A 20,226-nucleotide genomic window follows, 5' to 3' on the forward strand; every position below is an offset into this window, starting at 1 on the left:
CTGGCATGTGTCGTGAAATTTGTTTTGCAACAATCTTTCAGTGCAAAGAAACATAAAATAAGTGCTACAAAAAGTGAGGCAGTGCTCATGCATTCATTAACCATTCAGAAATCTAGTGGAGGGGAAGAAGCTGTTCTTGAAGGTGTGGGTGGGTGTGTGTGTGTTGCTAGGGCCCATGATGGATCTGGCTGTTTACAACCCTCTGCAGCTTTTTATGATCCTGTGTAGTGGCCCCTCCATATCAGATGTTCATGCGACTAGTTACAGTGCCCTCCAGTGAGCATCTCCCTTGTCACCTGCTGGATGTGATGTAACCACTGTCTCCCCAGTTTTCGTTTTGCACCATGGTTCTCCCCACTAAGTTTACTGTGGCAACATCTCTGGGTTTGGGGTGAGCTATGCAGTTTCCTGCCCAAACACTCATTTACCCAACCCCTAATCCTGACAATGAACTGGCGTTTAGAAATGTAATCTCAAATGTGCTACTTTTAATTAAACCCTTGAGCGGAGGTGTTTTTCAGAAAATTGACTTTGTTCTTCTTGACAAGAGCTTTGTTTTACCTTAAACTAATAATTAAAAATGAGGCAGACTTTTTTCCTTGCCTAACAATCAGTCTGCTCATTTTTCTCATTTTTAGTACTGAGAAGATTTGAAAAATGTGAATGCAATGGGATTATGCTAGTTTCTGGTGCTGGGCTAACAATTTTAACAAATTAAAATTTTGTTTGTAGGCCAGTTAACTTTCCTGCATCAGATACAAGCTCTGACCACTCAATAGTAGAACTGCTTGATAATTTGAGTTTAAAACCGGTGAATTCTCGTATTGAAACTTCAAGTCTGCCTCCAACAGGTAAGTGCCTTTTGGTGTTGAATAACAGCAGCATTTTAGACTCAATGACAAGTAGACTTGTTGGTGTTGACCAACAGCCTATTTTTCCAGCTGGTCCAGACCTTGCTGTAAGCTTTGGTCTTCCTCATGTCTACTACACTCCTAATCTTAGTGTCATCAGCAAATGTGCTGATCCAGTTTTACCACATTATCATCCAGATCATTGATATAGATGACAAAACAAAACTGGACCCAGCACCAATCCTTGTGGCATGCCACTAATCACAGGTCACCAGTCAGAGATGCAACTATCTATTAATACTCCCTGGCTTCTTCTGTGAAGCTAAAGTCTAATCCAATTTACTACTCACCGATGAATCCCAGCAACTGACGCTTGACCAACCTCCCATGCGGAACCTTGTCAAATGCCTTGCTGAAGTCCATGTAGACAACATCCACTGCCTTTGCCTTTATCAACTTTCCTGGTAGTTTTATCAAAACTCTAGAAGATTGGTTAGCCATGACCTACCACGCACAAATGCTTATTGACTATCCCCAGTCAGTCTGTCTTTCCAAATACGTATAAGGGACTAGATATGTAATGCCTTCCAGTAACTTGCCCACTACCGATATCAGGCTCACCAGCCTGTAATTTCCTGGCCGGTTCTTGGAGCTTATCCTTTGTCTGACGACAGAGATGCAGCACAGTAACAGACCCTGGCCCAATGAGCCAATCACATCCAGGAGACTAATTAACCCGCAGGTCTTTAAATTGTGCGAGAAAACCAGAGCACCATGTGGAAATCCAAGTAGTCATGGGAACAACATATAAACTACCTACAGGCAGCAGCAGGAATTGCACCTGGGTTGCTGGAAGTATAATATCATTCACTTCTGTGCTGCCCAGCTATAACATAGTTCAAGTCCAAATCAAACTTAACCCTCTGTCCTAGTTAACAATGAACTTCTGGGGAACAGGACTAGAGTTGACAGCAGATAAGGAAGTTGATCCAGCACATGACCATGAGACAAAAGTAGAACCAGCCATTTGGCCCTTCAAGTCTGCTCCACCATTCCATCTTGGCTGATTTATTACCCCCTCTCAACCCCTTCCTCCTGTTATCTCTCTGTAACCTTTGACACTGACAAATTAAGAACTTATCAACCTCTGCTTTAAATATAATGCCAGTTTAGGAGCCTGATGGTTGTAGGGTGATGCTGTTCCTGAACTTAGTGTGGGACCTAAGGCTCCAGCACCTCCTGCCTGATGACAGCAGTGAGAAGAGAGCATGGCCTGGATGATGGGGTTCCTTGATGGCTACAATGTCATCATTTCTTTAAAAATAGTCACAAAAATCCACAGTTTACCATTTCTATACCTGAAGATAATTGCAAAGCTTTTCTGAGTAGAAGGTGGGGCTGGTTTTCAAGCTATTGTTGATTGAGTAACGTTTCTGAGATGGCTGCCATAAACTCTTTTAATTTCCTTATTGCAGTAGTCAATGAGATATGGCAGGAACAAACAATGTTGCGTCTCCTGCAACTTATTGAGCTTCCAGTCTTGGATTCACTTCTGGACAGAAAAGAGCACCGGACAAAATCAGAGAATTCAAGCAGCAGTGTGGTTACCAGTGGCTTACTGGATCGGGAAATCCTCAAGGCTTTCAGTGATTCTCAGTAGGTGTTTATAATTGTTGCATTCTCTGCATAACCCTAAAGCTGTGCCGTTTTCCAAGTTCAAAGTAAATTCATTATCAAAGTGCATGTGTCACCATAGACAACCTTGAGATTCATTTTCTTGTGGGCATACTCAATAAATCTACAGAATAATAACTATAATAGAATTGATGAAAGACCACCTTACTTGGGCATTCAACCAGAGTGCAAACTGAGCAAGTACAAAAAGAAACAATAAATAAGAAACATAGAGAACATGTGATAAAGGGTCCTTGGTAATGAGTCCAATAGTTGTGGGAACATTGCATTGATGGAGCGAGTGAAGTTATCTCCCTTGGTTCAAGAGCCTGATGGTTGAGTATGAACTTCCTGAACCTGGTGGTGAGTCCTGAGGCTTCTGTACCTCCTTCCTGATCACTGCAGCAAGAAAAGAGCATGTCCTGGTGGGGGGAGGGGGGTGTGGTTATGGGCCATTTCCACTACTTTTGTATGTTTTTTTTGTTTTGTTTAAGGGCATTGGTGTTTCCATACCAGTTTCCACTGGTGTTTGCAAAGATCAGTCTGGTTGTTCTAAGGACAATAAATGTGCGAGAAGGAATGGAATTTGGAGCATTGTTGGATTGTCCTGTAAAAATGTAAACCTATTTGCTTGTTCACATGCATCGAAGCAGACAGTGAAATGTCGTTTGTGTCAAATGAAATCAGCAAGGATTGTGCTGAACAACACAAGTATTGCTACTATGCTGCCAACAGAGCATGTCCATAACTCACTAACCCTAACCCATGGTCTTTGGTATGTGGGAGGAAACCAGGGCACCTAGAGGAAACCCATGTGATCACAAGAAGAGCATACAAACGCCTTACAGACAGTGGCAGGAATTTAACCTCAATCTTACAGCTGAACTAACTGCTATGCTATGTAATTTAATCTAGTATCTGCCTCAGATAATCAAAGAAATGTCTCTTCTATTTCAGTTAAGCCAAAATGGATGAAATGTGATACCAAAACAACAGTAATTCTGTACTGCTCCTAAATCTACCCACAAAACAATGAATGTTTTATTTTTAAGGAGTCACTAAAGTAGTCTTGATGAAGAGCCCGAAATGCTAACTCTCAGTTCCTTTCCAAGGATGCTGCCTGGCCTGCTGAGTTCCTCCAGCATTTTGTAAATATTACTGGTGTAATACATCCCATTCTTCCTGGGACATGTGGTCGCTCTCCACCAGCAGTTGCTGAGAGTTAAATATTTTAATTTAATCTTGGCTGTTAAAAATTCCAAGCTTGTCTTCTATTTCAATCTTCCATACTTGTACCCCCTGGATTGTCTCCTAGTGGAATTCTCACCTCTAGAACACTGATTTCTAAGTTCCAGAAGTATGGACACTTTTCTGAATTGCCCACCTGCTTTTATCCATTTTGATCTTGGTCCCTTGCCAGGGGCCTCATGTAAAGAATTTGGAAGCATTAAATGTATAAAAGGAAAATTGAATGGGAATATGCTAAAAATTACGTTTATTACTATCAGAAAAGACCAGGCATTTGGGCTTTCTGAAAGAAGGTGAAGATGGCCTTATAAAATGTTGTTCAATGGCAGACTAAAGCTTGTGACTTTAAACTGTCACTAAAAATCCAACAAGCGATTTGGTATTACATTACCTGGTATGGTTAATACATGGGCCTTCTTACCAGAGGGAGTAGTGTGGGCATTCAGTAAACATGTATTTTAGAGTGAGATAAGAGTGAATGGAGGAAAGCTATGGAAAAGCTTTGCGTGGGAGGAGTTTATGATGCTTAGTACCAGATTTTATTTTTTGTGCTGGGAATTTTGTGTATTATAGGAGGGAGGGAATAAACCAGAGGTTAGGTAATCCTATAGCAGTAGGCTAGGTTTTCAGCAATATTCCTCATTTCTGGAATATCTAAATTTTTAAATCTTTAAACTTTTGTGTAATCAACCACACCAAGATCTCGCTTTACAACAGAGGATGGGATTCCAAGTGTGTTTTGCTCATGGCAAGAGTAAATTTAAATATCGGCTTTTGGGTATTGATGTTGGTACCAGGGCCAGGATTTATTACCCCCATCTTTAGTTGCTTTTGCTGGTATGCTGCCTCCTTAAAGCTGCAGTCCATAAGCTGAAACCAGTCCAAGAGTCTGGTCCCATGACATGGAGGTTGTACCCAGGAGGTGGTGTTAGACTATATCGAAGCTCCTGTGTGCCCACTGTCCTTCCAAATTGCTGGGATGTTTAGTGAGAAACTGTTTCCTTTTCCTATGGAAACAAATATCACGAAATTGTTTTGTAGCAGCAGTACAGAGCAATACATGATGTGTGATAAGAAATGTAAGTAGTGCAAAAAGTAAACTAGTGAGGTAATGTTCATGGACTATTCAGAAATCTGATGGCAGAGGGAAAGCAGTTCCTAAAACATGCACTCATTGCAGAGGAGGTACAGGAGCTTGAAGGCACACTTTTGAGTAGTTTTAAGAGGGTGTGTCCTGGGTGGTGGGGGCCCTTAATGATGGGTGCTGCCATAAGTCATCCCCTTTTGAAGATGTCCTTGGTGGGGAGGCTAGTGCCCACAATGGAGCTAGCTGAATCTACAACCCTCTTGTGTAGCTTTATCTAATTCTGTGCATTATTACCTCTTTACCAGGCTGTGAAAATTCTAGTGCGCTCTCATGGTATATCTGAAGGAATTTGCTAGAGTCTTTAGTGAGGGGCTAGTTTCACTTGTCTGTACACATCCACATATTGAATTCTGAAGTTCAATCCGTAGTTCTTTTGGAAGTCCAGAGGGATGAAACTTCTTCACGATCATTTTGTGATAGAGCAAAATTAGAAAAGCAGAGCTACAAAAGTCGTAGTTAAGAAAGAACAGAATAAAAAAAAATGGGGGTGTCATGTTCTGCCTTTGTACTCCATAGCTAAAAAACCTTGCCTTCAAACTTGTAAGTATGAGTTAACCAGGCAACCCCTATTTGAATAATGTGACAAGAAGCTTCCAGAAAGAGACAGAGCTGTAACAACCAGGTGACAAACTGAACCATTGCATACATATATACTGTGACTACTAGGAAACATACTAAATAGTTACATGTGCAAGTAGGCATTTAAAATACAAGCAGGCAATTATACAGTCTCATCCTACATAACCTTGAAGAAAAAGTAATATTGCTTCTGGTCCAAAGTTTTAAATTGACTAAAGCTGACACTTTTTCCAAAGATTATCTAATCTTTATACTTTATTCCTTCCACCAGGGATGATGAGTGGCTGTCGGCTACAATTTGTTTACTGGAGTATTTCCCTGATACCACAGTGGTGGAAATCAGTAGGAACTTTCCAGAACCATCCTGCGACATAGACCAGTGTAAAATGATGCTTTTTGATGCCATTGCTAAATATTACAGCCAGACCAAAAAACCTCTCCTTACCAGTGATCTCTTTGACATCCACACAGGAGTGACAGAGCTTATTGGTATGTATAACTTTAATTACTGACATTCCAATGCTTTTAAAATAGGCTCCATTTATAACTGTCTGCAGGTGCTAGGAGCTTGGAAGTAATTTAATATCGAAACAGAGAACTGTTTTACTGTAGTTACACAAATGGTCTGTGTTCAGGAGGATGATCCTTTGAAAGTTATTGTGAAGTTAAAAGGTGTTTCTGCATCGTGTTTCATGTAGCCTTTTGCCAATGTGCAATCACAGTGAACAGCCAGCGACTTTTCCCCAGGGTGCGGTACTTTACAGAACTGGCTGCAAGATCAGGGTTCAATTCCCACCATTGAGAAGTTTATTTGCTCTCCCTTTGATTGCATGGGTTTCCTCTGGATACTCCAGTGGTGGTACTGGAGGGCTGCCCCCTTGCACAATTTTTGCTGATTTGAAGTGTACCGGGTATTTCTTTTTTGTATGTTAAATTTAAAATAGCTTCTTTGTTATGTTATACTTGGGAATGCTTCTTTGTTATGTTAAATGCTGAGAAAGTCTCTAGCTAGACATTTGCTTGGGTTAATACAGATAGCAGGGTGCTATTAACCAATGGGTGGTCATGTATCGTTTTTTCGGATGATAATACTGTCTTGTATGACTGTGGACGGGTTGGAGACGGGGAGGATGGTGGATGTGCGGGGAGTTTTGGGGGGAGTCGGAGGAGAGACGGGGAGGACGGGGGGCATGCGGAAAGGCTCCGGTCGATCACTCCAGGTGGTCCTGAGCCGTGAGTCGACAGGATCTGGGCGGTCGTCAGGAATCGATTGAGCTCCAACGGTTGCGCGCGAAGAACTTGGACTTTGATAAGTCTTGGTGCCTTTTTTTTTTCATTACTTTCTTTTCTGTATCGAATTTATATTAATGTCATAGACTTAGTAATATCTATAAAGTGTACTTAGTAAAATGTACTGGGTGTACTGGCTGATGATTGATCTTTGGGATTGATTTGGGTGGCAACTGACTCCGTGGGAAGCATTGAGGCAGGTGCTGGGTGGGATTTCCCCTAGACATATACGAGCCAATATAACTGAGCGTTACAGAAGCAAATGACACATTTAACTGTACATTTCAATGTACATGTGACAAAGCTAATGTCTTTAATCTCTTGTTAAATGGCTAATATGGGGGGAGTGTTAATTTTAAGGTGATTGGAGGAAAGTAGAGGGGGATGTCAGAGGCAAGTTATTTATTGTTTGAGTGGTGGCTGGTGGGTATGTGAAATATGCTGCCGGGGTGGTGGTAGAGGCAGATATAAGGATCATGTCAACTTGGATATATGTGTGGGTGAAAGTAAAATGGAGGGTTATAGGCTATGTGGAAGAGAAGTGTTAGATTGACCTTGAAGTGAGTTAAAAGGTTGGCACATGGGTGGAAGGGCTTCCACTGTGCTGTAATGTTCTGCTCTTGTGTATCTGGCCTAATCCATAACATTACAGTCAATGACCTGGTCACTTTTTTGATGTTTCTGGGAGTTTGTGTGTAAATGTGCTGTTAAGATTTTTTTATATTTTAATTTTACTTGGAACATGGAACAGTATTGTCCAGGAACATGCCCTTTGGCTCAGTGTTCTGAACCAAATAAATTAATCAATGGCCAACTAAACTAATCCTTTATGGCTACACAATGTTCATGCTGCTCCATTTTCCTCACGTTCGTGTACCTGTCTAAACATCTCAAGTCCATAATGTATCTGCCTCTACCACCATCCCAGAAACACATTCTAGTCTTCACTTCCAAATTGTTGAATCGTGTAGCTGAGCAGCATTGCTTGAAGGGCCTATTCCATGCTATAAAATAAAATGTGAAAATTAAAGCAACTGCAGATGCTGAAAATTGATACAACAAATGGTGGAAATACTCAGCAGGCCGGGCAGCATCTGTGGAAAGGGAAATGTTCAATGATTTGGGACCGTGATCCTTCATCAGAAATACCTCTGATTGGAAAGTGCTTTTGAGCTTCTCAGATTTAAGACTATGCTCTTAAAAATAGACTTGTGGACACTTCAGCCACCATTTGGTAACCTGAGGCTTTTGAATTCTCAAGGAATTCTGCAATTTGTGCATGAATTCTGGAGGTAATTGAATCAAATCCCCAAACACATCAGGGTCACCCTTGCTGACTGGAGTACTGCTTCTTGGTTGGACACAATCTGTGGTTTTATCTGATCCAAGGAAACCACATTGTGATCACCCAATGCAGTGGACCAGATTACAAGTAAAAGAGAAACTCAGCTTCACTTAATGTGTCTGGGTCCCTGAATGCTGGCAAGGGAAGAGTTAAAGGGTTGAATCTTCTGTATTTTCATGGGAAGATTCCATGAACTAGGCAATGTTGATATATAACAGCAAGGTTTGTTGATCCCACCTATCTCTCCCAAGAGGTCCCACAATCTCTTTGACCCTCGACAATCAGGCAAGAGGCTCCATAGCTTTAGGAGAAGGAATTGAATTGACTTTATTCCTTGTATCCTTCGTGTACATGAGTAAAAATCTTTGTCTAAATGTGCAATTTATAGTAATTTGCAGTAAATAGTATGTACAACAGGACAGTCAATGTAACAAATACAGTTGTCAGCATGAATTAATCAGTCTGATGGCCTGGTGGAAGAAGCTGTCCCGGAGCCTGTTGTTTCTGGCTTTTATGCTGCGGTACCGTTTCCTGGATGGTAGCAGCTGGAACAGTTAGGATGGGGAAAACTGCTACCCCAAGATGAGACTGCTGCACTCCCTGCCACCATCCAGATCTCATTTTGTTTAATTATTATTCAACCATGCATGAATACAGACAAACAAAAGAGTTCCTCTGGGGTCAAGGTACAAACACATTACCAAGAATCATACATGGCACAAGGTAGATGTAGCACATTGCAAGTGGCTATAATGTCTCAAAATACAACAGTACAATGTCTAAGGCACATGTATACAGCTAGCCTAAGACTTCTGCACAGTACTGTAGTAATTTTATGTATTGCACTGTACTGCTGCCACCTGAAATACACAACATATGAGTGATAAATCTGATCCTGATACTGCTTTATTGTGGGCTGAGAGTGGGAAGGGGCAGGGAGAGGGAAATCATTGCTGGGAAAAGGGGAAGGGAATGGAAGGCATCAGAGGTGTTTTGTGATGATCAATAAATCTGTAATGTGTTATGTCTCAATGCAGAGTACAAGAAACAAGGTGGATGATCTTGCACTTTTACAGATTGGGTATGATGTTGTGTCCATCACTGAATTGTGAATGAAGGATGGTTGTAGTTGGGAACTGAATGTCCAAGGTTACACATTATATTGGAGGGAGAGGAAGGCAGGCAGAGGGGGTGATGTGGCTTTGCTGGTAAAGAATGGCATCAAATCATTAGAAAGGTGTGACATGGGTTCAGGAGATGTTGAATCTTTGTGGGTTGAGTTAAGAAACTGCAAAGGTAAAAGGTCCCTGATGGCAATTGTATACAGGCCCCCAAACAGTATCTGGGATATGGACTACAGATTACAAGGGGAAATAGAAAAGGTGTGTCAAAAGGGCAATGTTATGATAGTCCTAGATGTTCTCAACATGTAGGTCTGTTGGAAAAATATGGTTGGTAATGGATCCCAAGAGTGAATTTGTTAAATGTCTATAGAATGGATTTTTAGAGCAGTTTGTCGTTGAGCCTACTAGGGGATCAGCTATGCCGGATTGGGTGTTGTGTAATGAACCAGAGGTGATTAGGGAGTTTAAGATAAGAAACCCTTGGACAGTAATTCCAATATGATTTGAGTTCAACTTGAAATTTGATAGGGAGAAAGTCTGACATATCAGTATTTCAGTGGAGTACAGGAAATTAGTAGTATGAGAGGAGATGGCCAAAGTAAATTGGTAGGAGATGCTGGCAGAGCAGAACTGGCTTGAGTTTCTGGGGAAAATGAGGAAGGTGCAGGATAGATATCCCAAAAACAAAAATACACAAATGGCAACAGTATAACTGTAGCTGGCAAGGGAAGTGAAAGCTAATGTAAAAACAAGAGGGTAGAGAACAGCAAAAATTTACAGGAAGGTGGAGGATTAGGAAGCTTTTAAAACCCTACAGAGCAACTAAAAGATAAAATATGAAAGCAAAGTGAATAGAAAAAGCATTTTCAAGTATATAGAAAGAGATGAGAGTGGATTTTGGACCGCTTAAAAATGATGCCAGAAAACTAATGGGGCAAGGAGATTGCATCAGTTCCCACTGCGGAAGACACTAGCAGGGTGCCAGGTGTTGAAGGGTGTGAGGGAAGAGAAGTGAGTGCTGTTACTATTACAAGGGAGAAAGTGCTCAAAAAGCTGAAAGACTTAAAGATGTGCAAGTCATCTGGACGAGATGAACTGCACCCTAGGGTTCTGAAAGGGGTAGCGGTAGAAATTGTCGAGGCATTAGTAATGATCTTTCAAGATCATTGGACTCTGGCATGGTTCTAGAGGACTATAAAATTGCAGATGTGACTTTTTTTAAGAAAAGGAGGCAGCAAAAAGGAAATTATAGACCAGTTGGCCTGACCTTAGTGGTTGGTAAGATCTTGGAATCAGTTGTTAAGGATGAGGTTATAGAGTACTTGGTGATGTAGGACAAGATGGGACAGAGTCTGCATGGTTTCCTTAAGGGGAAATCTTACCTGATGAACCTGTTGGAATTTGAGATTACAAGTAGGATAGATATAGGGGATGCAGTGGATGTTGTAGATTTGGATTTTCAAAAGGTCTTTGACAAGGTGCCACGCATGAGGCTGCTTACCTTAAGAGCTGGTGGTATTACAGGAAAGCTACTGGGTTGGTTAGAACATTGGCTGATTGGTAGGAGGTAATGAGTGGGAATAAAAGGATCCTTTTCTGCTTAGCTGTTAGTGAGCTGTTGTGTTCCACAGGGTCTGTGTTGGGGCAGCTGTTTTTTTTGTGCTGTATATCAATGATTTAGATGATGGAATAGATGGCATTACATTGAAACATAGTGAAATGTGTTCTTTGTGTCAATAACCAACACAGTTTGAGGATATGCTAGGGACCACCTGCAAGTATTGATTGGCACACTTCTGGTGCCAATGTAGCATGCCCATAACATACTAATCCTAATCTGTATGTCTTTAGAATGTTGGAGAGATCTGGTGGAAACCCATGTGGCCACAGGGAAAATGTACAAACTCTTTACAGGCTGGAGCAGGAATTGAACCTGAATTGATAATCCCTTTTACTAAAGTGTTATGCAACTGTTACACTACCATGTTACACTATTGTGCTGCCCTTTCAAGCTCCCTGTTTATTTGTCACAATATGTTTAATGAGTGTATTGATGTAATAGTCACCTAACTGCATCTCCACATTCTGCAATGCCTCTGCTTGACTGAGGGCTTTGTGCAATCAACTGTATACCTTTCAGAACTGTTCATGTTCTATCTAGTATGACCCACTTGTTTACTTGTACCAGTGTCATTTGAGTGTTAATGGATTAACTAATAATTCTGGGGCCATGAGTAAATCTCCCACATTGCTCAATATGGCCTGTTGAGCATTCTTATTCCAGCTGTCTGGGAGCTTGTGGGGGGTGGGGAGGAGAGGGGGTGGCGGTGGTAATGATCCCGTGTGAAAATGGTCCAGTTCGCCTGCAGTGGTCTCCAGTTCCCAGTGTACACCCTGTAACTGAAGTGCAGTTACAGTTTGGGGCAGAAATCGTGGCCCATCTGTGGATGAGATTGTGCTTCCTACACTATCTCGTTAGCCACTGAAGGCCCAGTAAACTGGAAGTACTGTAAGTAGTCCTTGATGGCAAGGGACTGCCTAGGAAAGGGGATAGATGTGAAGCTAATCAGAGGCATTTTGTTCCTCTTCAGAGTTCCAGACTATGAATAATGTATGCTTCAATGAACTGCCTCAATTTTAAGTTATGCTTTAGTGTAAAACATAAGGCTATAAATCGATGCTGCATTTAAGATTAAAGGGCAGTCTCAGAATATAAGGATCTCCTTTTAGTTCAGTAGTGAGGAATTTCTTTAGCCAGAGGGTGGCGAATTTGTGGAATTCATTGCCACAGACAGCTGTGGAGACAAAGTCACTGCGTATATTTAAAGCAGAGGTTGATACATTCTTGCATAGTCAAGGTGTCAAAGGTTATGGGAAGAAGGCAGGAGAATGGACTAATAAATCAGCAGTGATGGAATAGACTTGATGAGATGAATGGCCTGATTCTGCTCTTGTGTTATGATCTTGTGCAATATTATTAGCTTGCACTTTTGGTTTGAAGAATGCATTTTGAAAAAAAATCTGTCATTTGAGATGTGTGGAATATGTGGAAGACCAGCATCCAGCTGAGCAAGAATTTCCAGTTTGAGTTGACTGGTTTCATGCTTACTGGGTCACCAGAGTGTTAAAGCAAAAATGCAATGCTGCATTGAGTTGCAGGAAGGTCAGTGATGAACTATGATGATATTTAAACTCTTATTGTCATAACATGATATTCTGCAGATGGAAGAAACCTAGATTAACTGAAAAACGTCAGGCAGTATCTATGACTGGTTAATAGGTTAAGGCGCTGCTGCAAATGGCTCCTAGCGCCTATGTGGATCTAGAAGTGTTGATGATTGCCATGCTTCTGATGTGGAGTGATTGGGTTACTGGGGGGAAAAGCTCTTGTCACTCCCCCCCCCCCCCCCACCACAAACCACCTCAGTGTTAGCACCACGGATGCACTCAGAGTTTACAGCATCATTAGCTCTGTACAAACCAAGCATCCAGATGGTCTTCATAATTGCAGGAGACTTCAGTCATGTTATTTATTGCATTAATTACAATTTGGTCTTTATTACAATCTAGATCTAGAGTCTTTTTGTTCTCACTGGCACTCATTTACTGAATGACCATAAACAATCTTGAATGTTGAATCTGAAAATGAGTGAGGGAATGAATTGCTCATAGATTTGATGGGCTGAATTGTCATTTCAGAGGAACTGAGTATATGTTGGGTAGTAGACAGTATTGGTTGAGTATAAATGGGATGCAGAGTTCAGTTTTAAATTATTTCATTGTTCTTCACCTTGGGAATCTAATTCCCTTAATTCTCAGTAATTTTCCTTTTGTTTACACCTAATTCTATCATTTTTAAATCAGTTGTGGGCTTTTCATAATCTATAGTTGGTGTGGCTCAGATCAGCCCCTCTGTTCACACTAGTTCACATGGCTGCCCTGGGTCTAACAGCTTAAAAGAAAATAAATACTTTATCCTCAGAATTAAGGCTCCTGATTCAACCTTTTCCTTCATTCCTTGAGGGAAATATTGAGGTTCTAGTTTGGGAGTCTGAAAGTTGTAGATTCAAGCTCCATTCCAGGTGACATGTACCTCAAGTGTGAGACATTCAGTCAAAACCTCTTCTGTGAGTAGATTTTTAGGAAGCAGATGTGATGTGACCATAAGGCGTAGGAGCAGAATTAGGCCATTCACTCCATCACTCTGCTCTGCCTTTCAGTCATATCTAACTTATTTCTCAACCCTTTTCTCCTGCCTTTTCTTCATATCAGTTGATGCTCATAAACCAATATCATTTCTTTCACCATGATGGCCAAAAGCTCAGGATGTGTCTGTAGAGGGAAATGGTTACAACTTCAGGTTGATAATATTTCATCTGTACTCTAGTCAGTCTCTGCACATGTCTGACCTCCAGACTATTATGTGCATTTTCTGTTTTTTTTTTGATTTTCACCATCTGTTTTTCTCTTTGCTCGTCAATTGCTGTCACCAGTTGTTTTGATGTCAAAAAGACATAGCAGAATTAGGCCATTCAGCCCATCAAGTCTGCTCCACCATTGACTGATCATGACTGGTGACTGATCATCATGACTGATTTATTATCCCTCTCAACCCCATCTCCTGCCTTCTCATAATCTTTCATGCTCTTTGGATGTGGGAGCTGTCTATAAATTAGCTGATGCTTTTGCTACATTATAATGGTGATTATAATACACAAAGTAATTGGATTAGAATGTTTGAAGCAAAATCCTTGTGATCAAGTGTAATGTAGAAGCAGGTTCACAGGTTTGGTGACTGAGACAGAAAACTGACTACAAATAAGCATACTAATTTATTTACAAACAGTCGTTGTCGTCGTCATCATAATCGGGTGCCATGCCCAGTTTGAGCTTTGACTGCCATGGCCCGCACATTCCTGTTTCGGGTCAAGTGGATCTATTCATTTCTAGTTCTGTCTGCTGTCTCCATTTGTCTTTGACTTCCACTTGCTTTCTTCCCTTCAATCTTTCCCATAATTACCGTGCATTCTAACTCCTTTTTCCTAATCACATGTCCAATGAAGTTACGTTGCCTTTTCATGATCTCATACATTATTTACAAACAGTAAAAAGAAAATTGACCAAATATTTAAATCCTCACCCCAAGTTAAACAAACTGCAAGACTACAAATCAACAAACAGATATTTAGCTGAGTGGGAGGAGCATACCTTCCACTTCATTACTCTTGTACCCCTCCCCACCCCACCAAAGTTCCCAGAACAGGAAATGTGTGTCATGGCATGTAAGCCAACCAAAGGTTCTTTTATTATCTAAGTATGTATGCTGATTACAACTGAGATTTGTCTTTTCCCATGGGGGGGGCACGGGAGAGGGGGTGGTGGTAGTGACAATAACAACAAACCCCCAACTCCTGTCTTGCACACAATCTAACCAGGGAAACTAACCAATAGGAAAGAGCAGCAGCAGTTTTTAAATGTGATCAATAGCTGACACAAGCCACACCCTCCTACACTGATCTACTGTACATATTTCTTATCTCTTGTATAATACCCTGAAAAATTGTCAACCATTTTTACAGAAGAAACAACACCTAGTTTGACTTTAAGCCACTCAGCACCCTGAGTTATCCCAGAATTGTGCACTGTTGGCCTGCGGGTTGGAAATCTGAAAAATGCAGTTGAAAACAATTTGAATCATTTCATTGTCTGCTGTGGAAGCATTTGTGCAACTGAGGAAGTATGTTGGAAATGCTGCTGTCTGCCCTGGTGTGTTGGTCGCTTCCACTGTGTCTCTGAGGTTGTTCTATGTATGAGATTCTATCTAAACCAAACACTTGGCGAACTGCAGGGTCTGGATAATAAATCCTTTTGTGCCCCTTTGGGACCGCTCCTGTTGTTCGCCCACAGCTGAGTTATTACCAAGTCTCAGTAAGTTAGAGGAAGTTGAATGAAAAGGCCAGAGGAGTTGTGGAGAGCAGTTCTCCTCACTCTGCTTCTGGCATACTGGGTGAACTGGTTCCAAACAGTCCAAAACACTATCAGTGCCCTGACTGTTACTCATTCTCCCTTTGTTCTCTTGCAACAGGGAAACAACTGTATAGGCCAACATTAAATATAATTAGCTCACATTTATCCTGGAATTTGACATCTTGTATTTGCATTTCAATGTCACGAATGTTTGACATAGTTGCGAGATCGATGTAGGCACACTTGGCATGTGATGTTATGGCCCTTCATTATAGATATGGGCTTGATGTACTGTAGATGTATAGATTTCTAGACTTGAGGACCTGAGTTACAGGGAAATATTGAATAGGTTTGGACTTTATTCTGTGAAGAGTAGGAGAATGAGTGGAGATTTGATAGCAATATACAAAATTGAAGGGTATAGATAGGGTAAATGTAAGCAAGCTTTTTGAGGTTTGAATCCAGAACTGGAGGTCATGGGTTAAGGGTGAAAGGAGAAATGTTTAAGGGGAACATGAGGGAGAACTTCACTGAGTGTGGAACAAGCTGCCAGCAGAAGTGGAGTTTGATTTCAACATTTAAGAGAATTTTGGATAGGTACAGTACATGGAAAGTTGTAGTCTAGGTGCAGGTTGATGGGACGAGGCAGATTAATAGTTCAGCATGGATTAGGTGTTCTGAAGGGCCTGCTTCTGTGCTGTAATGTTCTGTGACTATGTAACTGATTAACAATTTTTTATGTCAAACCTTGTACTATAAGAAATTGTTAGCACGTAATTTAGTTTCACTAAGGGTGAACTGGAGCATCTGGTTTTGACTTGAGGCTGTCTGTTGGTCAGGGTTAACCATGGATATTGCATCGCAGCGCAGCTGTCCACGTGACGCACAAGTCAGTGTAGTACAATATGGAGAGCAAGCTGTTGCCAATGCAGCAGCCCCCCCCCCACCCCCACCACTGACGAATCCAAAGGGAAAGCAGAGGCCGATAGTTTGGTGCCAGTGGTGTCACAGGAGTTGCCAGTCAGCATTGACGGCCTTGGGGATTCCAGCTCTGTGGGGTTTACTCCTGAATCATTCCCCATGAGATGGTTATAACTGCAGGGCAGCAGAGGTTTGAGATCGGTTTTCCTTCCAGATGAGTTGCCAAACATGGCTGATGAGCTCCATCTGCCTGAAGTGACTGGTTTTGAGGTGCTGGTAACCCACCTTTGCCCCTTGGTAGACAAGGTTCCGTCAGTCTTGGTAGCTAAGCCACAGGTGAAGGCCAGGAGTTGGACTTGGTGTCAGAGGCTATTTAAGGAGCATGCCATTGGGAGTATTTAATAGGCAGTGGGAGCTTACCAACCCAGGCTATAACAACCTTAAGGTTTGTGATTTACACTGGTGCGGTTTAATCTATTAATGTCCCATGTTTTTTTGCCAAATGCATAAAATGTTCTCAATGCAATTTTCCCTTGTTTGTCTGGCTTCACCTTCATGCATCATTGCTTTGCCACAGTTCCTTGTAGCAGAGAGTTCCACTGTCTACCCACTTGGGAGATGTTTGTATATTTAAACCTCTGGCTCACCCAGTTCCGGTCAGTTAGTACCCTTTGATTGTCAGACTCCTGAACCAGCATGAGTAACTTCATTCACCTTGACACTGAACTGATTCCACACTTAGAGACTTGCTTTATAACAACTTTCAAGACTCTACAACTGACGTTCTTTATTTATTCATCAGTATTTGATTGTTTTGTGTTTGCAGTTTGCCTTTGGAACATTGGCTTGTCTTTGTGTAGTTTTCAATGACTCCATTGTATTTCTTTCTATCTACTGCGAATGCCTGCAAGAAGATGAATCCCTGTGGTATATGGTGACATGTACATGCTTTGATAATTTATGCTGAACTCTAAGTGACAGCATCCTCAACCCTTTCAAAATGTCATTACTTCTAAAATTTGAGCTGAATTGTTTTTAATTTTTCATTAACTGTTTTTTTCCTTTTTTCACTCCTCCCCTTACCTGCAGCCCATCTTGTGATTAAATCAATGTACTGTTGCTGCATGGAGTTGGTAATGGGGGCGGGAGAAAAGTGAGCTAAGTACTGTCCTATAATTGCCATTTTAAAAAGTCCAGCAATCATAAAACAAGAGGTTCTGCAGATGTTGGAAACTCAGGAGAATTCATAAAATGCTGGAAGAACTCAGCAGGTCAAGCAGCATCTGTGGAGAAAAGTCGCCCTTTCAGGTCCTGAAGGGTCTAATCCCAAAATGATAACTCAGAATCAGGTTTATTATCACTGGCATGTGATGTGAAGTTTGTTAACTTGGCAGCAACAGTTCAATGTAATACATAATACAGAAGAGAAAAATAATAAAATCAATCACAGTATATTCCCCTCCATAGATGCTGCCTGACCTGACTTCCTCCAGCATTGTTACTATAAAAACATTAGTATCTTTGCACTATATAAATACAAAGTGCTTAAATTTGCAAGTAGTTCTGAAAGGTACTCACTGTTATGATGGACATAGACTGTACAACAAGTTCCCATGTAATGACCTGGTGAGGTGTGCGTTTTTTAAAAGATGCAGCATAGAATAGGCCCTTTGAGCTGCACTGCCCTGTAACCTACCAATTTAACCTTGTCCTAATCACAGGACAATTTGCAATGACCAGTATGTCTGTGGAATGTGGAAGGGAACCCATGTGGGTCATGGAGAGGGCATACAAATTTCTTATAGATGGCATCAGATTTCTCTCTCAACTCTAGCACCCTGAGCTGTAATAATGTTGAGCTAACAGCTGTGCTGCTGTGGTGACCCAAATGTATTTTTAAACTTTATTTCTTAAGGTAATGAAGAACCATCAATTGAGTTGGGGGGAAAATGTTCTCCCCCACCCCAGATCCTGCATGACCTGAGCATCTCCAGAGTGTCATTTTTAATTAAAAAAAATTAATCACTTGCAAAGGAATATGAAGTGATTTGTTTAGTGAACAAAATTCACAAGGGGAATGAGGTTAATTTATCCCAATAATCTGAAAGTGATATTTTGGTATTTGGAAAGATAAATTGTGATTGACAAGACTTTAAAGGCGATCAGTCTTGCTCTGCCTGTAAGAGTAAACAATGAACTGTGGAATGGATGGTGAGATCGGATAAAGATTAGCTTTATTTGTTACGTGCATCATAACAGTGAAATGCACCAATTTATGTCGCATCAAATCAGCAAGAGTTGTGTTGGACAGCTTGCAGGTGTTGCCCCATATCCAAAGCCAACATAGGAAGCCCACAGCTCATTAACCCTAACTTTGGAATGTTGGAGGAAACCCCGCAGTCATGAGAATGTACAAACTCCTTGCAGATGGCAGTGGGAATTGAACCCCGATCTTGCAGCCAGTACTAAGTGTAGTGCTCACTGCTATGCTACCCATGTCTTCCATAGCTGAACTGCTGAACTTGCCTGAACCAAGTCTTGGGCTATAGAACAACAGTAAAATGTGGCAGGAACTCAGCAGGTCAGGCAGGGTCTATGGAGAGGAATAAATGGTCAGTGCTTTGGGTTGTGACTCATCAGGACTGGGAAAGGAAAGGGGATTACCAGAAGCTGGCAGGTAATAGGTGAGACCAGGGAGGGGAAGGTAGGAGAAGGGGTTGAAGTTGGGAGGGGATAGGTAGACGAGAGGGACACTGGAGGAAGAACCTGATAAGACAGGATAGTGGACAGTGGAAGAAAGGGAAGAAGGGAACCAGAGGGAGGTGATGGGTGGGTGAGGGTTCTCAATGGGGAATGGAAAGAGACAGGAGGAGGGTGGAAATTATGCCATCAGGCTGGAGGCTATCCAGACAATGAGCGGTTTCTTCTGAGTTTGGTCTCAACTATTTATTTCACTCCATAGAAGCTACCTGGGTTGAGTGCCTCCAGTATTGTATGGCTCAGGATTTCCAGCATCTGCAGAATCTTTTGTTTATGCTGAGGCTATAGAGATCTGGCATGAGATGTTTGTGAATGCAACTTCCAGAAAAAGGAACATTTTAGTTTGTACTGAGTGATTATTTTGGTACAAGATCAAAGAATGGCAGGTGTGAATATCGAAAATGGGTCATATAACTATAGTGATCAGCATCTTGGGCTGAAAGTCATAGAGCACTCCAGCATAAAGTCAGGCCCTTCAGCCTATTTAGTCTGTGCTGAACTGTTCTGCCTAGTCCTTACCATTGCCCATCATATCCCTCCTATCCATTTACTTATCCAAACCTCTCAAATGTTGTAGCTGAACCTGCATCCACCGCTTCCACTGGCTGCTCATTCTAGACTCTCACCAGTCCTGAAAGGTCTCGGCTGAAATGGTGACTCTTTATTCCTCTCCATTCATGCTCTGACCTGAGCTGTCCCAGCATTTTGTGAGGGTTGCTTTGGATTTCTAGCATTTGCAGAAACTATTTTTAATCTTATTGATATCTTTATGTAGGTGACCAGAACTGCATCCAATATTCCAAAATAAACTCAATGTGGTATAAAATTGGAGCGTTTAGAGCAGGAGTTCCCAACCTGGGGTCCAAGGACCCCTTGGTTAATGGTAGGGGTCCATGGCACAAAAAAGTTGGGAACCCTGACAATGTCTAAAGTAGGATCCACTTTACTGTTTTACATATGATTTGTCTGTGCTGAATTGGAATGATTCAACGCTATACCTTGACCACAGGGAGAAGCATTATATTTGGAGAATGCCCTGGTACTTTTTTGTTCAATAATACATTCTGTTCGTAAAACAGTCACCCCCAAGATTTGATATTCTTAAGCACGAGGAATTCTGCAGATGCTGGAAATTCAAGCAACACACATCAAAGTTGCTGGTGAATGCAGCAGACCAGGCAGCATCTATAGGAAGAAGTACAGTCGATGTTTCGGGCTGAGACCCTTCATCAGGACTAACTGAAGGTAGAGCTAGTAAGAGATTTGAAACTGGGCACATTCTTTCTCTCGCTCTCCTTTTTCTCCCTCTGTCCCTCTGAC

General features: G+C 41.5%; 1 protein-coding gene across 1 annotated transcript in view; it reads left to right on the forward strand.

Moving 5' to 3' along the window:
* Positions 1-20,226, forward strand: part of depdc7a (DEP domain containing 7, paralog a) — a 66,261-nt gene that overhangs the window by 17,626 nt on the left and 28,409 nt on the right. Inside the window, exons 3-5 of the mRNA XM_063061668.1 lie at positions 733-851; positions 2,327-2,507; positions 5,771-5,988. Coding sequence (XP_062917738.1) covers positions 733-851; positions 2,327-2,507; positions 5,771-5,988 — 518 coding nt within the window. The remainder of the gene's footprint in view (positions 1-732; positions 852-2,326; positions 2,508-5,770; positions 5,989-20,226) is intronic.

The sequence above is a fragment of the Mobula hypostoma genome, chromosome 11 (assembly GCF_963921235.1).
Source record: "Mobula hypostoma chromosome 11, sMobHyp1.1, whole genome shotgun sequence".
In the NCBI taxonomy this organism is placed as follows: Eukaryota; Metazoa; Chordata; class Chondrichthyes; order Myliobatiformes; family Myliobatidae; genus Mobula; species Mobula hypostoma.